This window comes from Amphiura filiformis, chromosome 19, assembly GCF_039555335.1.
Source record: "Amphiura filiformis chromosome 19, Afil_fr2py, whole genome shotgun sequence".
Classification (NCBI taxonomy): domain Eukaryota; kingdom Metazoa; phylum Echinodermata; class Ophiuroidea; order Amphilepidida; family Amphiuridae; genus Amphiura; species Amphiura filiformis.
The window spans coordinates 39285767-39304071 of record NC_092646.1 but is presented as its reverse complement, the minus strand read 5'-3'; the positions used below and the strand labels follow the sequence as shown (position 1 = coordinate 39304071).

General features: G+C 37.5%; 1 protein-coding gene across 1 annotated transcript in view; it reads left to right on the top strand.

Moving 5' to 3' along the window:
• The window catches only part of LOC140141279 (superoxide dismutase [Mn], mitochondrial-like), a 32096-nt gene extending 14404 nt beyond the window's left edge, over positions 1-17692 (top strand). The window contains exons 3-5 of the mRNA XM_072163091.1: positions 2279-2395; positions 3711-3890; positions 13745-17692. Coding sequence (XP_072019192.1) covers positions 2279-2395; positions 3711-3890; positions 13745-13902 — 455 coding nt within the window. The 3' untranslated portion in view covers positions 13903-17692. The remainder of the gene's footprint in view (positions 1-2278; positions 2396-3710; positions 3891-13744) is intronic.
• Positions 17693-18305: the final 613 nt, after the last annotated feature.

Below are 18305 nucleotides of genomic sequence, written 5' to 3'. Positions count from 1 at the left end.
TTCAGTAAAAAAATCACATCAGTTGAAATGAAAAATGCCAGGGGTGGAGGAGCAGGCGGATGTGGAGCAGGCGGATGCGGGAGTGTGCAATAGGGGCTATGTGAAAATTCACATGTCAGCATGTCAAAACTACTGGTTACTTTTTCAAATCTAGGGAGGGTATGATGTATTGACAGCTTTGAATGTTGAATTTGTACAACTAAAACAATTACTGACTACTTAAGGTGGTACTACACCCCTGATAAATTTTGTGACTAATTTTGCATTTTTCTCAAAAAGTAACTACACACTGGTAACAAAAGTTATATACGTATATTATAGGGGCAAGGAATCCAATTACTTCACTGAAATTTCAGTGATTCAAGACAAGGGGTTCATTATATATATGTTAAGAAATGAGGTACATTCTAGCGGTACCTCTTTTCTTATCATAAATAATGTACCGCTTGTCTTGAGTCACTGCAATTCCAGTGTAGTAACTGGATTCCTTGCCCCTATAATATACATACCTTTGTTACCAGTGTGATATTATTTTTTGAGAAAAATGCAAAAATATTCACAAATTTATCAAGGTGTGTAGTACCACCTTAAAGGGTTATTACATGTATGTTCCATTTTTTCATTTTTAATGAAATCCTAGTTGAATTTCAGTACTTTTAGCAATTTAAGCTAATGTACATTCTCTTCTTGATATTCATTTCCTCAATAATAGAATAACCATCTCGCTAATTTCTCGTAAAAAGGTCATTGACCTTCACAATGTAATTAACATACATACAATTATTTTAAATAGTTCATTTGAAGCATTAATGTATTGAGAACATATCCTCTAAATCTGATGACATTCTTGCATAAAATAAAAATTTTACAGTCATTTTTGTAATTGAGGTCCGATTTGAGAAAAACGCATTTGAAAATTGAGATTTACATAGACGCCTGTGTATTAATTAATTAGTAATTAAGCATTATCTCAAAAATTAAGCATGTGTTAAGGTTAAAAATGGTGTTCATTATTAGAGATTGTCAATATATGATACAACATATATATCAAAAAATACATTTTTGTCATTTTTGACCATGTAATGGAAATTGTACCCAACTTATGACATGCGACCATTTACATGGTTAACCGACCGGATTGTGGTCTGTTTAAGTGGATAGACAAAAACTGTTTTTAAATATACACCTCTAGACTGAGTAATTTTCATGTATCATTGTGGCTCTACATGTACATACCTAAAAAGTTATGACCTTAACTTTCCACACAGGGAGTGTGAATTTCAAATAGGGATACCTGAATTTATGGTTCCATTTGAAATCTACACTCCTTGTGTGGAAGATCAAGGTCATGTCTTCCATGTCAGAGGTGTATTATAGATATCAAGTTATTTGATTTTTTTTAATTAGCAATATAATACAAAATTTTTAATTCCTATTCATAACCTCATGAATAAACGCGCGATGCGTGCGATCCAATTACATTTAGTTATTTGTGAAAACGCAAACGCAATTGAGGTCATTAATATCTCACAATTGACCGCAAAATGCGTAATTGTTCCAATGTCGCACACAATTGACAGGCGTTTGCGTGTTGTTGTGTGTCGAACAAACTGCGCGCGCGCTGGCTGCCATATTTGGATTGCGCGCTACCATATTTGCACAGATTGTGATACGCACTTTTGTTATTGGTCGTCCTGTTTTAGCCTCATTGATTTTTGGAAAGGGAAGATGTAAAAATCATCTATTTGAGCAAACTTTGTGTTATTTTCCTTTGTCAGGTGAAGAGATTAAAGTGACGGTTATGAATGAGGTTAATAACTTTGCATCGGTAATATGTCGGGCATTGTGAAAAATCTAAACATTTTGCTTTGGACCTCGGAATATGCCTCGGGGCTACGCCCCTCGGGATATTCCTCGGTTCCAAAGGCAAAATGTTTAGATTTTTCACAATACCCTCCAAATAACCGATGCGCAGTTATTAACCTCTAAATAGGGGTCAAAGGTCATGTTGGGGTAATTTCTGCTTAACGGCTAGTCAGCTACGGCTAGGTTCAGATCTGTAGCTAGATCAAGTTTGTATTGTGCTACAAACCGATCATGACCCGATGCACAGTGTAGTGTCACTCACAAATACGTAACCCTACTTTCACAGGTTCGCATGTTGTACATAGATATAGAATCAAAGGTCATTAACAGGTCACAATTTGCCAGCTGTGTTCGTGCTCTGTGAGCACAAATGTCCATCTAGTTTATTATTGTTTTGTTTGTTTGCTTTTAGGTGATGTTATCTCTATGATCGGTCTTCAATCAGCACTTAAATTCAATGGAGGAGGACATATTAATCACTGCATATTCTGGGAAATTTTATCACCCGGTGGTGGAGGTGTACCAGCAGGTAAGCTTTTATGTTTTATTTAGGCTGTGTTCACATAACACAATGCACACCGACACCGCCTGGCTAATAATTATTTGGTGCAGCAGAGACACTAAAATGAATACACAGGATCGATACACATGAATTGCTATGCACGATTTTGATATCAGACGAAAATCTTCGGATACCGGGTTAGAAAATGATGAATATCTCCCGTAAATGAATTTTTCTCAAGAAACCAGATGTGGTCTCATACACTTGAAAATATGTGTTGAACAGATATGATGGTCGCTAGAATGCGCTTTGAAAATTGGCCGTGCGCTTTGAACTCAAAATCGGACCAAAACTCTAATTTTATATTGCGTTGGTCCTGTATGGACTACATCGTGTAGTACAGCTGCACTCACTAGGCAGTATAAAAGTCGATGACCATTGACCTCAATGGGGTATACAAGCTTATTCACGCACAACCAAGATCAATTACCCGCCTATTGTGAGTAGCCTTAGACATGTCCCTCGACTAATTATTCGTCTCAAACAGCTTCAAAGGTCTGAACCAAATGGCCAATCGTGGCTGTGGATTCAACCTACCATGGCGATTTCTGCCATGAAGATATAGGGTCGATGACACTGTGCAATGTGGGTATGGACCTGGTAGTAATGTGGTGTCGATCCACATCAATTGAATCCACATTGATTTCGCCTTCACACTACCGGGCTTATCTACATGGAAAGTGGGTTATGACAGAAATTGGAGCGAATCCACATATCCGGATGTTAGAACGACCATAAGTAAAGCGCCATTACCACGAGCATAAATACCAAATTTCATAAAGCCATAACCCCAGACAAGCGATGATATTGTGGCGGCTATCGACCAACGCTGAATACAGAACCATAAGCCATTTATTCGGGATTGCCTGTAACACGGCCTGTCTGATCATAAAACAAGTAATTTATGTAAGCTTATGTTAAGCATGCTGTCAACTGAAATATTTTTTAGCATGTACATGTAAATGTGATGAAGTCAATTCCCAGTGAATACAGTTCGCTTTGTTCCATTGACGTACACCATCTCGGCCCATACGACTACGACCAAGGCCACTTGCGGTATATGTGGAGTCGATATCAACTCCACATTATCGCATTCACATTATGAAATTTAACCCATCTTGTAGGGTCAAAACTATCTCAACCAGGTAATTTTGATCCACATTGTTATCAGGGCTGGTCCTCAACCAAATTTAATATACTGTATGTCAGCACTTAAGAAACAAAGGTGCTCTACCAGAATGTGAAATTTACTTCTTTGTGGCATAACCTCTTGATGTTGCAGGTGATCTTGGTGAGGCCATTACCAGAGACTTTGGATCCTTTGACAAGATGAAGGATAAGCTGAGTGCTGCTTCCATTGGTATCCAAGGATCAGGTTGGGGATGGCTGGGCTACCAAAAGAATATCGGCTCCTTGACTATTGCTACATGTGCTAACCAAGATCCTCTGGAACCCACAACAGGTAGAGTATGGGCTACTGACCAGCAGGGGTGTCTATTCTTCCAGAAAATTGAAATTATTCCCTCACCCTACCGCGCTGTGTCACATCCGTCCTCAGATTCTTCCCCAATTAAAGAGATCCCAAAAAATGGACCCAAAAGGCAGGGGCGGACTGGTGGTTTTAGGCGGCCGTGGCAAATTTATTAAGACCGGCCCTATTACCCAAATAGAGCGCAGCGAGCTAAGCAGCGTGGCGATTAGATAGGGGGTCCAGGGGCCCGCGTAAGGGCCCCTGGTAGGGTCCAGGGCAAAGCCCCTGGTGGGAATCCAGGGCGAAGCCCCGGACAACTAAGGGTTTTAGCTATTCTAGGGGTCAGGAAGCCCGGATTTGACAACGATTTCTGAAGCCAAATTCCATTTGTACACAGAGCCTGACTTGAAATATTCTCTATCCATTGTCACTCACTTGCAATAATCAAGATCAAACCAACAGTTAGGGGTGGTGCAATAATTATGTGTACCCCGGGGTGAATTATAAGGGGGGCAAAGATTTTTGGCACGCCAGAGGGGGGGGCAAGCGATTTTTGGCAGACCATTTTGAGAATTCACCCCGGGGTACACATAATTATTGCACCACCCTTATTCAATTTATAAGTAGGCCCCTAGTGTGCATGTTTTATGTTTTGACTCATTTGCACACATAGGCTATATAATTACATCTTTGCAGAACTGTGTTATCATATCGTGAGTATATTCAATCATTAAAAATTGTTTAGGCCTACTGGGTAAAGGTTAATAGCAACTTTTTTAAACTATTGCGATTTGGTAGTTCACAGCATCTAGCGAATAGTAGGCCTAGTTAGCTTTGGCAAAAATTGCATTGATCATTTCATAGCGAGCGTGATAAAACTCCACAGTGGCGTAGATCAGTGTTTTTGACATTGGAAAAATATTCTTTTGGCGACATTATAAGTAAAGTTTATTGTACAAATGTGCGCGAAGCGCACAGACATTTTTGGCATATTGAAGCTAAACTGGTGATGATGCAGTGGAATAGATTCGCGCGAAGCGCGAAAAAATGGACACTTTTTAGGCTAAAATGGCCAAATATGAGATTGATTTGGTCAGAAACTCACATAGGCCTACAGGTGTCATCATGGGGGCTTGTATGGACCATCCCCTTTAAAATATTTGAGGGGGATTTATCCCCATCCCCAGTATCTACGCCTATGAGTTGAAACATCAAAAGGGAAAGAAATTGGTTTGAGTATTGAACTGAGTGATGTGGCTGTAAGTATTATGTAATGTAATCCCTGCATTACATGGAGCACCCTAGCCCAGAGGTTTATCGAATGATGGTCTAGCCGGCCGTGCTAGTTTTGACAGCTGATGGTGGTCCGAAGGGCCAAAGGCTGAGAGGGGGGCACTCACTAAAAATGAGTGAAGCGATGTGCGTGCAGTGCGGCCACAACCCACATTAACCCCCATTTTTCAACTCCCTCTCACTCAATGACCACTTTTTTATTTTTTATTTTACTGAATTACTGAACTCCTCACTCAATGACCCCTATTTTTTCTTTTCCTGTCACAAAAAGACCTCCCTTTGTAAAGATTTTTTGACAAATTTTTTGATCACTTTTGAAAAACAATTATCAAAAATTTGTCAACTTTTATATTTTGACCCAAGTTTTGTCCCAGTCTCACTGAAAGAACCCCCTTTGAGGCCTCCTTACTGAATGACCCCTTGGTTGTATATGGCGTCAAGCTCTCACCAAAAGACCCCTATAGCATGTATAGTTTCAAACTGGTGTCCCATGTCCGCACATCCCCGTCACTTCGAAAGTCGAGTGCCCCTATTTCTACAGGCCTTAGGCCCTATATCACTATGCAGACAAACAGCGGGCACACTGTGTAGGCCCTTATATTACTCATCCCCCTCAATGATCTCCCTCCTTTCTTCTCTTTTCCTTTCTTTCTCATATGTCTGCCTAATACCAAATGCCCATACCGGCCCTAGCCTCATTCCGCAGCCGCAATGAAATACCAATATTCCATTGACAGCCAGCCCAATATTTTGCTGTTGGCTTAAAATTTAAAAAATTTTACTGTATCGCATCTAGAGTATTGGCCTTTTGCTGTGTTTACTTTCTAGAGAATTGATTCAAAAGGCCATTTATAGGTGATCATGGTGATGCGCGACGGTGTACTAGTGGCCGGCCTATAATAGCTTAGTACCAGGGCCTATACCTTAAGCCCTAGGGCCTATGTATTAGGCCTTACGCCTTCGGCTCTCGGACATATGCCTCAGGCCCTAGGGCCTATGTCTTAAGATACTCCTTCCCAATTCTCTCCCTTTTCTTCTATTTTCCTTTCATTCTCCTCTTTTCCTTTTCTCTCTTTCTTTTTTCTCCCCTTCTCCTTTCTTTTCCTTTTTCTTTCTTTTTCTCTTCTTTTTGAGCAACCGGCCCTGAGCGGCCCAGAACCAAGCGGCCCATGTGGCGATCGCCACAACGCCACAGTGGCCAGTCCGCCCCTGCCAAAAGGTACAATTTTAGGCTGGTTGCTATCTACATGTAATTTTCCTTATTTTCTTGTTCCCTCCCTTCCCTGCCTAAATATAGGTGTGTTGTCAGACCCAGAAACTTCTTCTTTATATATATAAACCTTTAGGCTAAGTTGTGAGTTGTTCTATTCCGTCTTCCCTAAAAACATCAAATTCTTTCCTAGATGGTACACTGAACCATTGCATCTAAAGACTAATGGTTCAAAGGCAAACACCTCTAGGCTCTTTATTATTTTCAGAGCTAGCTGTGATTTATTATTTAAAAGGGTGTGAGAGTTCAGCTTTTTTGTTTTGATTTTCAGCTTTTTTTGTACCAGTACACTTGCTCTGTACAAAAGTATAGGGTCTTCCCAAATTGCTGCTTTTTGCTAGGCGTTTTTAGCTTTTTGCTAACTGTTTGCAGCGTTTTCAGCTCATTTATATACATGTTTGTGGTGACTCGCATGCCCCTGATTTATAAAGCCTTAGAATTAAAATTCTTCTGTAACAGAGTTCGAAGATTGAAACTGAACTATTGCATCTACATGTAGGCCTAGGGAAGGATAATCAAGGATTTGGATCTGAAGCTGAGGTTGAGCTGTTAACTAATTGATGATTCTGTCTTCCCTTAGAATCCCAAATGCTTCCCTACATGTAGATAGGCAGATGTCCAAACTAAAAAGAAAATGGATTTTGTATGAAATATGCAAAGAAGAGCTCCCTTAATCTTTGTGTGCATTATTAACTATAGTATAACCACTAGTCACTATTGCCCAGGCAGGGAAGAATTACTGACCCAACTTTTCCCTGTTTTTTAATAATTATTTTTGGGATGGAAATGGGTAAAGCCAAGGGACCACTACATGCATGCTAATGCTATGTTAATGTACCCATTATAATTCTTCCCTAAATGACACTTGATGAATTCACCTACCCTGTAGAGCAGTCAATGCCAGCCAGTGACCATCTATTTCATTCCAAAAATAGTCATAATACATGTTCCAGTTATACATTTTTCCCCAAATTAGTTAATTTTAATTTAACCTTCCTTGAACCCTGTTGACTTTCTTCTGTTTTTCCCCTCTATTTTTTGTTCTTTTTCAAAATGCAAAATTCTTCCCCAAGGGGGTAAAATTATTCCCTCCCCTTTGGGGGCGATTAACGGAAGAATAAACGCCCCTGCTGACCAGAGTTGTAACAAGTCGAGTCATTTCATGGTTGAGTTGAGTTATTTCTAGCAATATCTCGAGTCAAGTCGAGTCAAATGACTCGAGTCACTGTACAATCTCTATGGAGAAAATTTGAAAATCCGAGTCGTCATTTCAATTTTGAAAAGTCGACTCTCGAGTCATGACTCGTTACAAGTCTGGGCTACTCAATAAGGTATATTGCTGATCGAGATCGATGGGCAAACATGATGCATGCTGGGAATGAAAAGGGCTCAAAAGCTATAGAATTTGTCACCTGAGATCGGGAATTTGAACCCTTTTCCATCCCAGCATGCATCACTTTTGCCTATCGATCGCTATCAGCAATATGCCTTATACACCCCCCTATGGAAGACATGACCTTAATCTTCCACACAGGGAGTGGTAATTTCAAATGAGGTTACTTGAATGGGTGAGTCAAATTGAAATCTACACTCCCTGCCTAAGAGATATTAAGTCATGTCTTTCATAGGGTGTATGGATTTCAATTTGAATAGCCCATTATTATATACATATGAAATGACTCAACTTTGGTTTAACTCAAGTTCGGTATTGACATAGGTGTATATTTCGATTGGTCTAGTATCAATTTGGGCGTAAAAACTAATTCCGCAGAGCTTATAAACTAATGTACATACACCAGAGATGCCAGTTTTCAGGTTTTAACCTGAATTTAGGTTTTTTGTGAGTTCAAATTCCAGTGTTTTTATTTATTTTCAGCCTGTTTTTTGGGCTTTTTGGCCTGCATTCACACGCTTTTCAGGTTTTTGAGTGGAACTGACTGGTATCTCTGATACACCATTATAAAATAATATGTTTGGGGCTGGATCAAATTGACACACAAAAATAATATTAAAAAATCCATGGCGTATCACAACAGGTTTTCATATTTCTAATTCGGAAAAGAAATGTAGTTTGTATAGGCCTGATCTTTGAAACACCTCTCACAATTAAGGATCATGAATACAGTGCGGTGTGTGTATTGGTCATCAATGGAAATGAGTACCGGGCTGATTACCGGCTATAAGTGGCTAGCTGGCATGGCACTAGCTAAAACGCTTACCCATTGTCAGAATCTGACAAAATGTGCCCTGTCATCATTCAAGCATGCATTGGGCTATTCCATTTAAAATCCACACTACCCCTGTGGAAGATATAGCTCAAGTCTTCCACAGAGGGAGTTTGAATTTTGAATAGAATAGACGGTTGGATAACTTCTATTTGAAATACTCACTACAGTTGTAGAAGATATAGGTAAAACCATAATACAGAGGGAGTATGGCAAAATGATTAACCCTGACCAATTACATTTGAAATACATGCTCCCTCTGTAGAAGTTATTTCCCAAATCTTCCACAGGGGTAGTGTGGATTTTAAATGGAATAGCCTATTCCCATAATAAACATCTATTTTCCAGGGTATCATTCATTGGATTTTGATCTTAGTGGCACTAAAACTTACAAATCATATCAATTATAGTCACTCAGTCACACATTCACAATTATACTGCCATGCTCACCGCACTCAGTGTTGGCTCCTATATGGTCATTTTCACAGTAAAGGGTGTAACTTTTGATTTTTTGGGTCAAAATTTTAAACCACTTAAATAGGTTTCTGTGTACTTAAATCATGCATAGAAGCAACTTAAATTCCAGTAAAATAATGTTTCAAGGCTTAAACCTTTTGATTTCTAATAAAAATTTGACATTTCCATAACATTTTGGTTAAAATCTAAGAAAAAATGTATTTTACATAACCTCAGAAAATTATGACATGAAAGCTGGAATACATGTGAAATCCCATTCCAAAGTAAGTCAACAGATATAAGTTAAATTTTATACCATGTTTTGCTATGTTTGTAATTGCAGTTTTGAAAAATTTTAACATCAAGTGTCATTTACAATGGAAATTTCCAAACCTTAAACATATTTTTAAGTTTTAATTGGGTTCCTAAAATAATTTGAATGTCTAACTTCATGTACAAATACTACTTGATGAAAGGAACCTCCCAGCCAAGTTTCACAGAAATTGGAGTTATTTTTAGAATTGGCAATTCAAGCGATTTGTGTTTCGGAGGCTTCAGTTAACAACACAGGTGATCATAAAGTAAAATATTTGGCTAACCACTACAAGTTGACTTAAAAAATAGGTAAAAAATATCACAATTACCAATTTTCATGCTTTGCTTCTAAGTATTGAATTTCAGTTGTGACAAAATTTAATTATCACAGCAAGTCATTTTTTTTGTTTCGGATGCTTCATGTTAACAATTGTTAAACATTGCAGAAGTAGTTTTTTTGAAAACAACAGTGTTGGGATCATCTAAGCTGTTATTGTGTATATTGAATCAATGATTCTATGCGGCAGATATTGTAGATTTATCACATGTTAATTTTTTCACCCATTTGTTAAGTATGGTGTTTTTTGCATGTGAAGCCTCCGAAACAGGCTTTTTGGGTATCAGTATATTTTTCAAACATTAACCATAATGTCAAATTTTTTTTTTTTTTATGACATTCTGCACATATCAAGTAATAATTACAATGCAGATATCAGTATGAAACACACCAATTTAGATATGCATAGATGATAATTAATGTTATTGTTGTTTCGGAGGCTTCAATTGTTTCGGAGGCTTCAATTGTTAACAGAAAGTTTGTATTGGGTCCCATTTTCAAACGGTGATATATATCTCCACGATTTAAAAACATGTGACTTGAGGATCTACTTTGCTACATTTTGATAAATAGATTGGATGAGCTCTTTTATTTATATTTGCACAAGCTTGCTGAACAGTTTGTTTCGGAGGCTTCAAAAAGTTAACGGAAAACGGCTCTTTGAAGTCAAGATTTTATAAAAATTTAAAAGCTTGCAAATCGACTAATTTTTGTTACCCATTTCAAGTTAAGATAACAACTGTTATGAATCAAGAAGAAGTGAAGAAATAACCAAGAATTATGAACCAAAGCTACACCCACAAAGTTTGTTAACAATTGTTAACGGAAAATGAAGCCTCGAAACAACAAATATCAAGTCCGGTTCTCAAAAATACAGGGCTGTTCACAAATAAATCTAATGTGGCAGTGTTTACTGAACATATGACTGTACTTTCAGGATAAGAAAAATTATCCATGAACTAACTGAAGAAAACACAGGGTTTTACAAAAATGTTACTGTTTTTTATAGTTTTTCAAAATGGCAATATTAAGTACATTTAAGCCTGCTTAAACTGAACGCAGTAACTCCCAAAGCTGATTATGCTACCCAAGGTAGCTGCTAACTAAATGACTTATGTGGCCAAAAATCATGGAATTCTGTGGCTTTATTAGAACACTACGGATTAAAATGTTAAAAATCCAAAGTTACACCCTTTACCGTGAAAATGACCATATACCAGCACGCATAATCAGTCACTGCCACAACAATGGGGGTAAACACACTCGGTGGTTCCCGTTTGGATTTGGGAAGTATCATGCATATGGGCTATTGTTATATGAAGGCAAGGAGCGTTTAGAGACAAAGTGTCATGAATAATTAATTTAATACATCCCAAACATTATTTGCATATATGTGACATGATCAAGGGGAATGAGTCGCATGTCGACCCTGGTCAAAAATGTGTTTTACACATGTTTCTAGAAAGGACATTTAGAGCTTTCAGACACTGAAAACCCCATGTTGATACAACTTTTCTTTGCGGTTATGTCAATTTATCAATCGCTAAAAACAATATAAAACAAAGGAATTGGGTGGAAGAGCACTTGACTTGTAAACATCTGGTAATTAAGGCTACATGCTCTTTTTGGTTGCAATTTTTGGCGGGAAATAATCCCGCCAAAACATTAAAGTAATCTTTTCCCACAGCTAAATATCATAGTCAGGAAATTAGTGATGCATCTGGTAGCTTAGATCATAACTTTCATTATACTTAGTTGCAATTATCCCAGATAATTCTTGATTTGTTTTTACAGAGTCTTGAATTGTCAATGTTTTTGATCAAAAAACATCACTCGGTGTATTTTGAAACTCGAGGCATTAAGGGGTGGGGTATGAACGTTTGGGCAGTATTTATTGTGGGACATTAGAGCACATCAGACATATCGAATTGCATTCTGAATACGAAGAATGTCCTTCTGATATCAAATAATTTTGATTTTTTGAAATTTGCAATGTAATACACATTTTATGGCAAATGATTAAAAATTGATATTTTTGATATTTAACAGTACTCGAAGTAAACTTTATAAATCTGATGATTTATAGTTAAAGTGTATGTAGGTGGGATGAAAAGCCGACGATCAATTGAAAATATTGACCTTTCGTATTGAAGATATGAATTTTTTTTTCCCAAAACACCAAAAACAATTATGTCTTTTTGGGAAAAAAATCCATATCTTCAATATGAAAGGTCAGAATTTTCAATTGATCGTCGGCTTTTCCTTCCAGCTACATACACTTTAAGAATATGTCATTAGATTTATAAAATTTACTTTGAGGACTGTTGTATATCAAAAATGTGAAAAATATCAAATTTTAATAATTTGTCATAAAATTTGTATTACATCGTGAATTTCAAAAAATTAAATTATTTGATATCAGAAAGACATTCTTCGTATTCAGAATGCAATTCGATATGTCTGATGTGCTCTCATGTCCCACAAAACTACTGTCGAAACGCTCAAAACGCTCATTCCGGATCCCTTAACTCTTCTCAAATTAGCCCCAAATCATAATTTATTATATGCACGTGTAGCAAACACCAATGGGAATAATTGGACATTGTTTGCGGAGCCTAAATTTGGTTTGATTTTATTTCACAATAATTCTAAGGTGAGAATTTTGACCTGACATTTCCTTTTTGGATTTCCAATTTAAATTAATTGATATGTGATATTTTGAATAAATAAAGAGTACGCTTACCTTTCCGCAACACTTCCCGGTATCATTGAGCATCTGCTGATAGCCAACATTTTAGCTGAAAACAGTCCCTTCCTATCATTTTTGAACAAAATATGGTATATAGTATATCTTCCATAAGTGACAAGATGTGTCAAGCAGGTGCATACATAAGGGCGGTATATTCAAACGGTATTGTCTGGATCATTGAGTATCGATTATGCACATATACACGGATGTGTGTGGTCCTCCCAGGTTTTGACATGAATTACAAATGACGCCGTGAATGACCCAGCGTTTTCGTTTTATTATTACAAAATTAATCGTCGTTTATCACGAGTCCTAAGAGTCGTACCAGTTCAATTCATCAAAATTAATTTGTATTAAATGAAAAACAAACAGACAAGTAGAGTCATATGTCTTTCTATGACTGTATTCCTACCAAAATCTGATTTTCAATAAACTAGAAACGTGTTGATATGTATCTTTGAAAATCGCCGAATGTTAAGCACAGTCACCGTGGCACAATAGGCATCTTTAGCATTCATAGTGCCTTGGCAGTGGTTCGAACCCTGGTGAAAATTTTAGTATTTTTTATTCTTTTTACTAATGCGCTGTGCCGTTTTTCAAACATGCCCCTGAATGAAATTGATGGGCAAGTACCCTTAATGGGAAGTTACTAACTGATCAATAAATGGTCACAAAACCCATCGTTTGTGCAATTTGGAGCTTCAGAGATTCAAAACATTTATAACTGTGATAGGCCAAGTGAAAGAAAATACTATATCGTCCCGCTCACTTCCTTTTTTGAAACCGCCTCAAAAAGTAGTTATTTATTATTTCATTTTTATCTATAAAATCCTATTTATTGCTAATATTTTTACTCTCTTTCTGTTCTTTTGAAATATATCTCGTAATTTAGACTCTTCAAAATACAGGACCAACCCACTTACTACTAGTTACTTTAGTGTGCATAAGCACTATAAAGCCTCGAAGCATACTTTCCTGCCGCTTGCATGGCGGCAAGCGGCAGGGCGCTTCAACCAATGACAAGCCTTTATTGTGTCCATTTGTCTGCAATGCGGCAGGGTAGTATGAAACCAGCATAAAACTTGCGATAAAGTGTATCAACCTTTAATTTAATTTGGGATTAAGTGGTCATTGGTTGCATGATTGAGTCTCTTTATAAATTATTGCTAAAACATTTATCAATTTTATCTCTCATTGCAGGGTTAGTACCACTCTTTGGAATTGATGTATGGGAGCATGCCTACTACCTACAATACAAAAATGTCCGTCCGGATTACGTGAAACAGATTTGGAATGTAGCAAATTGGGAAAACGTGGCCGAGAGGTACAGAAAAGCTATTGCACAAAGCCCTGCATAAAATGTATCTCAAAAATACATTCGGATGTTGATATCCAACTTGGACAGTGTGATGCAAATGAGGCGTAATGCTGGTTTCATACTTTCCTGCCGCTTACCGCTTTGCCGTTCTGAATATTGTTTTATTTCACTGCGCAGTCGCACCAGAAACGCTAGTGGTGACCAGCGGCAAGCCGATATATTGATTACTCCACCGCTTTGCCGCCGCGGCAGCACCGCTGGGAGTTGAATTCAAGTCAACTCGGAGCGGTGCCGCTCTAACGTATGTGAAAAAAATACGATTTTGGAGCAGTGCTGAGCGGCAAGAGTGGCTTTCAGAGTCATGCCGCTCAGTGGTGTGCCGCTCCGTTTGCAGACAAGTGCAAGCAGCATGATGAAGCGTCACACGGCAAGCGGCAGAAAGTATAAAACAAGCATAACAGGGCACACTAGTTTGGCATGCATATCCTTAAATGTGAGAATCTTTGCAATCTTTCAATTAACAATGTTTATAAAATCATGGATCTTTGATGAATGCATGGGTGATGGGCTTCAGTGTGACAAGGCAGAAAACGTGTGTTACAATCAGCCACCCACCTACATATATAAAGGAGGAGCACATGTTTGGACACCAGTCTGCTTTTTTGCATTTGAAGAAAGTGGTTTCTCTTCTGCAGCTCCCCTCCAGCACTCAAAATTGATGGGAGCTAAAATGATTTTCCCCCAGAAATGCCAAAATAGCCCTTGAAAATTTAATTTTGGGGGTGATTTTTAATAGAAAGTAGCCCCTGAAAGGAAACTATTTTGTGGCTTTTTCAAAAGTGGCCCCAAAAATTAACGTATTTTGAGGCCTGATTCATGGCACATGGCATGGGTGAATTCCCCCGGTCAGAAATCTTGTGCCCTCTTAATTTTGATGTATTTTTGTGAGCGAACTGGTAACAGGGTGAAATGTCTCAAATTCATCCCGATTGCATTCCTCGGCTACCCACAATTCGCTAAAATTGGTAATCACAAAATGACTGTATTTTCATGATGGTAATGAGAAAAATATGATCTATTGTATGATTTCAAAAACTCATCAACAACGAGAAAAATCTGGGGGATGAGGCTGCCGATCGGGTTACAGACCTTTAAACTGAGCTTCCATGTAATGTTTAGTCTTTTTTTTAGTTTTTTCCCCAGGTCTATCATTAAGTGAAAGTAAATTGTAATGGGCTATATTCCAGTTGAAATCCATAGACACCCCTTATGGAAGATATGACCTTGATCTTCCATACAGGGGTGTGAATTTCAAATGGGGGCTACCTGAATGGGTAACACCATTTGAAATCTACACCCCCTGTGTGGGAGATAACAGTCATATCTGTGTTTATTTCAACTGGAATTGCCCTTAATTCAAATGGGATAAGAAATAGGAATGACTTTTTTACTATAATAACTATACTCCTGGTTTAAAAAAATGCCCTATCTGGCTGTCATTAACTGCGAAATTAAACTAAGTGTTTCTGTTGCGTTCAGTGGTTAATTTGCAGTATCTAATGAGCTTCCTACCTATCCTATTGATGAATCAATATGTCGGCCGATCAACATGTAATTATGATATATTGATAAGTCAGTATGTGAAATTGCTGATAAATTGTCAGAGGGCGCTATTCACAAAAACAAACATCGTATGTTTCCTTTGACAAAATGTTAGTGCTAACACTAAACAGAGATTCATTCATTTTGTCTGATAATAATTTTTAATATTAATATTAATATTATAATTATTTTAAATACTGCAAAGGTTCGTTAGCACTGGCACCAGTGTAAAGCAAGCTAACACCAACTCATGCATGTGCAAGCTAGTACAAACCTTATGACGGCAGAAGGGAGGTAATATTTTTAAAACTAGGGAGTATGGTTTTAGTGTGATCAAAATATTATATACCATCCAATTAAAGAAGAAATGTGTATTATAATCCATTATATCCTGCATAATGTGAAGTACTATTTTATTTTTTGTGTAATCAAACAAACAGTATTTTTTTTATTTTTAAGAAGCAAGGCTGCATGTATCTAGGTGAGGTGAGAAGAGTGCACATTTTTTGTGCTATTCCACTTGAACCTAATTTTTAATCTTCCACACAGGGAGTGTGTATTCCTAATAGGGTTACTTGTAGTCCATTTGAAATATGTATGTACATTCATTTCAAAACGATGCACTTGTCGGCTGCTACATACATGTGTCTAATTTCACATAATAGCTACATGTAGGAATAAATATTAAAATACCAGACTCATCTCCGAAATGGAGGTCTCTTCAAAATACCCAAGTCACATGGTTTAGGAATACAGAGAACATTCCTTATACAATTTGGCTTGGGGATGATTTGAGGTGACCTACACTTGATATGAGTCTAGTATTTATTCCTAGCTATTATGTGGCATGTGACACATGTAGCAGCCGACAAGTGCATCGTTTTGATATGGATGTACACAAAACTACACATATGCACCCCCTCTGTGGGAAATGATAGCCATGTCTTCCATAGGGGATATGTATGGATTTCAACTGGAATAGTCTTATTTCGAAAATAAGTTTACATTTTGTGGCAGGGTAAAAAGTAACAAATGGCTACATCCCAGTTGTGATTTGTTTCAAGGGAAGTTTAAAGAAAATTAGGTTACATGCAATTGAACTGGGATAAAAAAAAAAGAAACTAGAATCAGTGAAAAAATAGACTACAAGTTCAAATGCATGCCATATCAATGGTGGTGAGTGAAACAAGTCTGACATTTTGTACTTACAAACTCTGCCCTGTATTCGGTCCTCTGCCACTGCCTGCCTTTCAATGTTGGAGGGTCTCGCAAACGGATGGACCTGTCTACAGCATGGCTCTTTTCCTATATTGTTTGAGCGTTGGTAGAGCTTCACCAAAAGACAGTCAAAGTGTGCCAACATTTCTTTTACGATTTTTTTGCTTTAGGCACAGCAGCCTAATTTGTTTGATATTTGGATCAACCAACAATACTACTGCCTTGATGCTTGTAATTGATGAACTATCAACTAATTATTCAGAATTCATGTTAACTTTGTATCAGTCAATATATATTAATATTATTACAACCAAAGATTAAATGTTATCACAATTAGCAATAGTTACTTAATTGATATGTCATAGATAATAAAGTTCAAGCACTGACCTCTATACATGGATAGCGGGTGGCGACCAAAAAAGTGAAACCACTTGCCCTCCAAATTGGTGAGGGCAAAAAAAAATTTCACCTCACTGATGAGTAAAAAATCCACCCCAACTCTGTATAAATTAAAATTAAAATTGAAAAAAAAAATTCACTTCCGAGGCGGCGTAAAAAAAATTCAAATCGTCCTCCAGAAAACATGCAAATGCATGGAGTACAAAGGAACCAATACCACGAACAGGTGATTGGTATTGTACTCATTGACCTCCTACCATATTGGTAAGGGTAAAAAGTCATGAAGTCAGTGGTTTGAATCGGCGACTATCCTATTATGTGAGAGCCCGCTATCCATGTATAGAGGTCAGGGGGTTCAACCAAGCATTGATGGTTGATCGGAAGATTGAACAAATTTGAAGCAATTGCCTTGCTTCAGTTAAGATCATAATTTTGATTGTAATGCCTCAAAGCATGCCCCTAGCAGCTCTCATTAGAGTGCTTGGTAGTCGATTTCCTGATGAGCTGGGTAAATCCTCTTATATCAAAAACAATTATGTATGTAGTGTATTTTCATCAAAAACCGCTATTATGTGAATTCACAATAAAAATGTGTGTATTATAGATTTAAATCATGAAACCGAAATATGAATTTTATTTTTCTGTAAAGTGTGATTTGTCATTACGTTTTGTTACCTGGAGAGATTTGATCATGTTTCACCTCCTTTTTCAACCAAATCGACGGTAATAACTCTTGTAGTGAGGGATCAGGATCAACATTTAACCACAAATTGCCTCAGGCAAAACTCACTTCCTGGGAACCAAATACCACACAAGGTCATTTTTTATGTAACTCATTGACCCATTTGTGTTATATACTGCCTCTGGCTATAATGACATCCTTGTGATCTGGTCAACTCATTGACAGATACAAACCTCAGGAGGGAATTCAATTTTTTATCAATTCTCTCCAGGTAGTGAAACGTAATGTTTCTTTTGGAGATGATGGATCTGATCTTCTAAAGGAGTCACCTAACCCCATTTGAAATTTACACCCCTTGTCTGGGAGATTAAGGTCATGTCTTCCACAGGGGGTGTATGGATTTCAGATACACACATTTGTTTCATAGGGTTAGGACCAGGCCCGTACGCAGTTTTTTAACGCTTTTTGGACAAAAAAGTCCATATTTTGTCCACTTTTCACAAAACTGTCCCCCCCCTTGGAAAAAAGTCCACTTTTTCAAA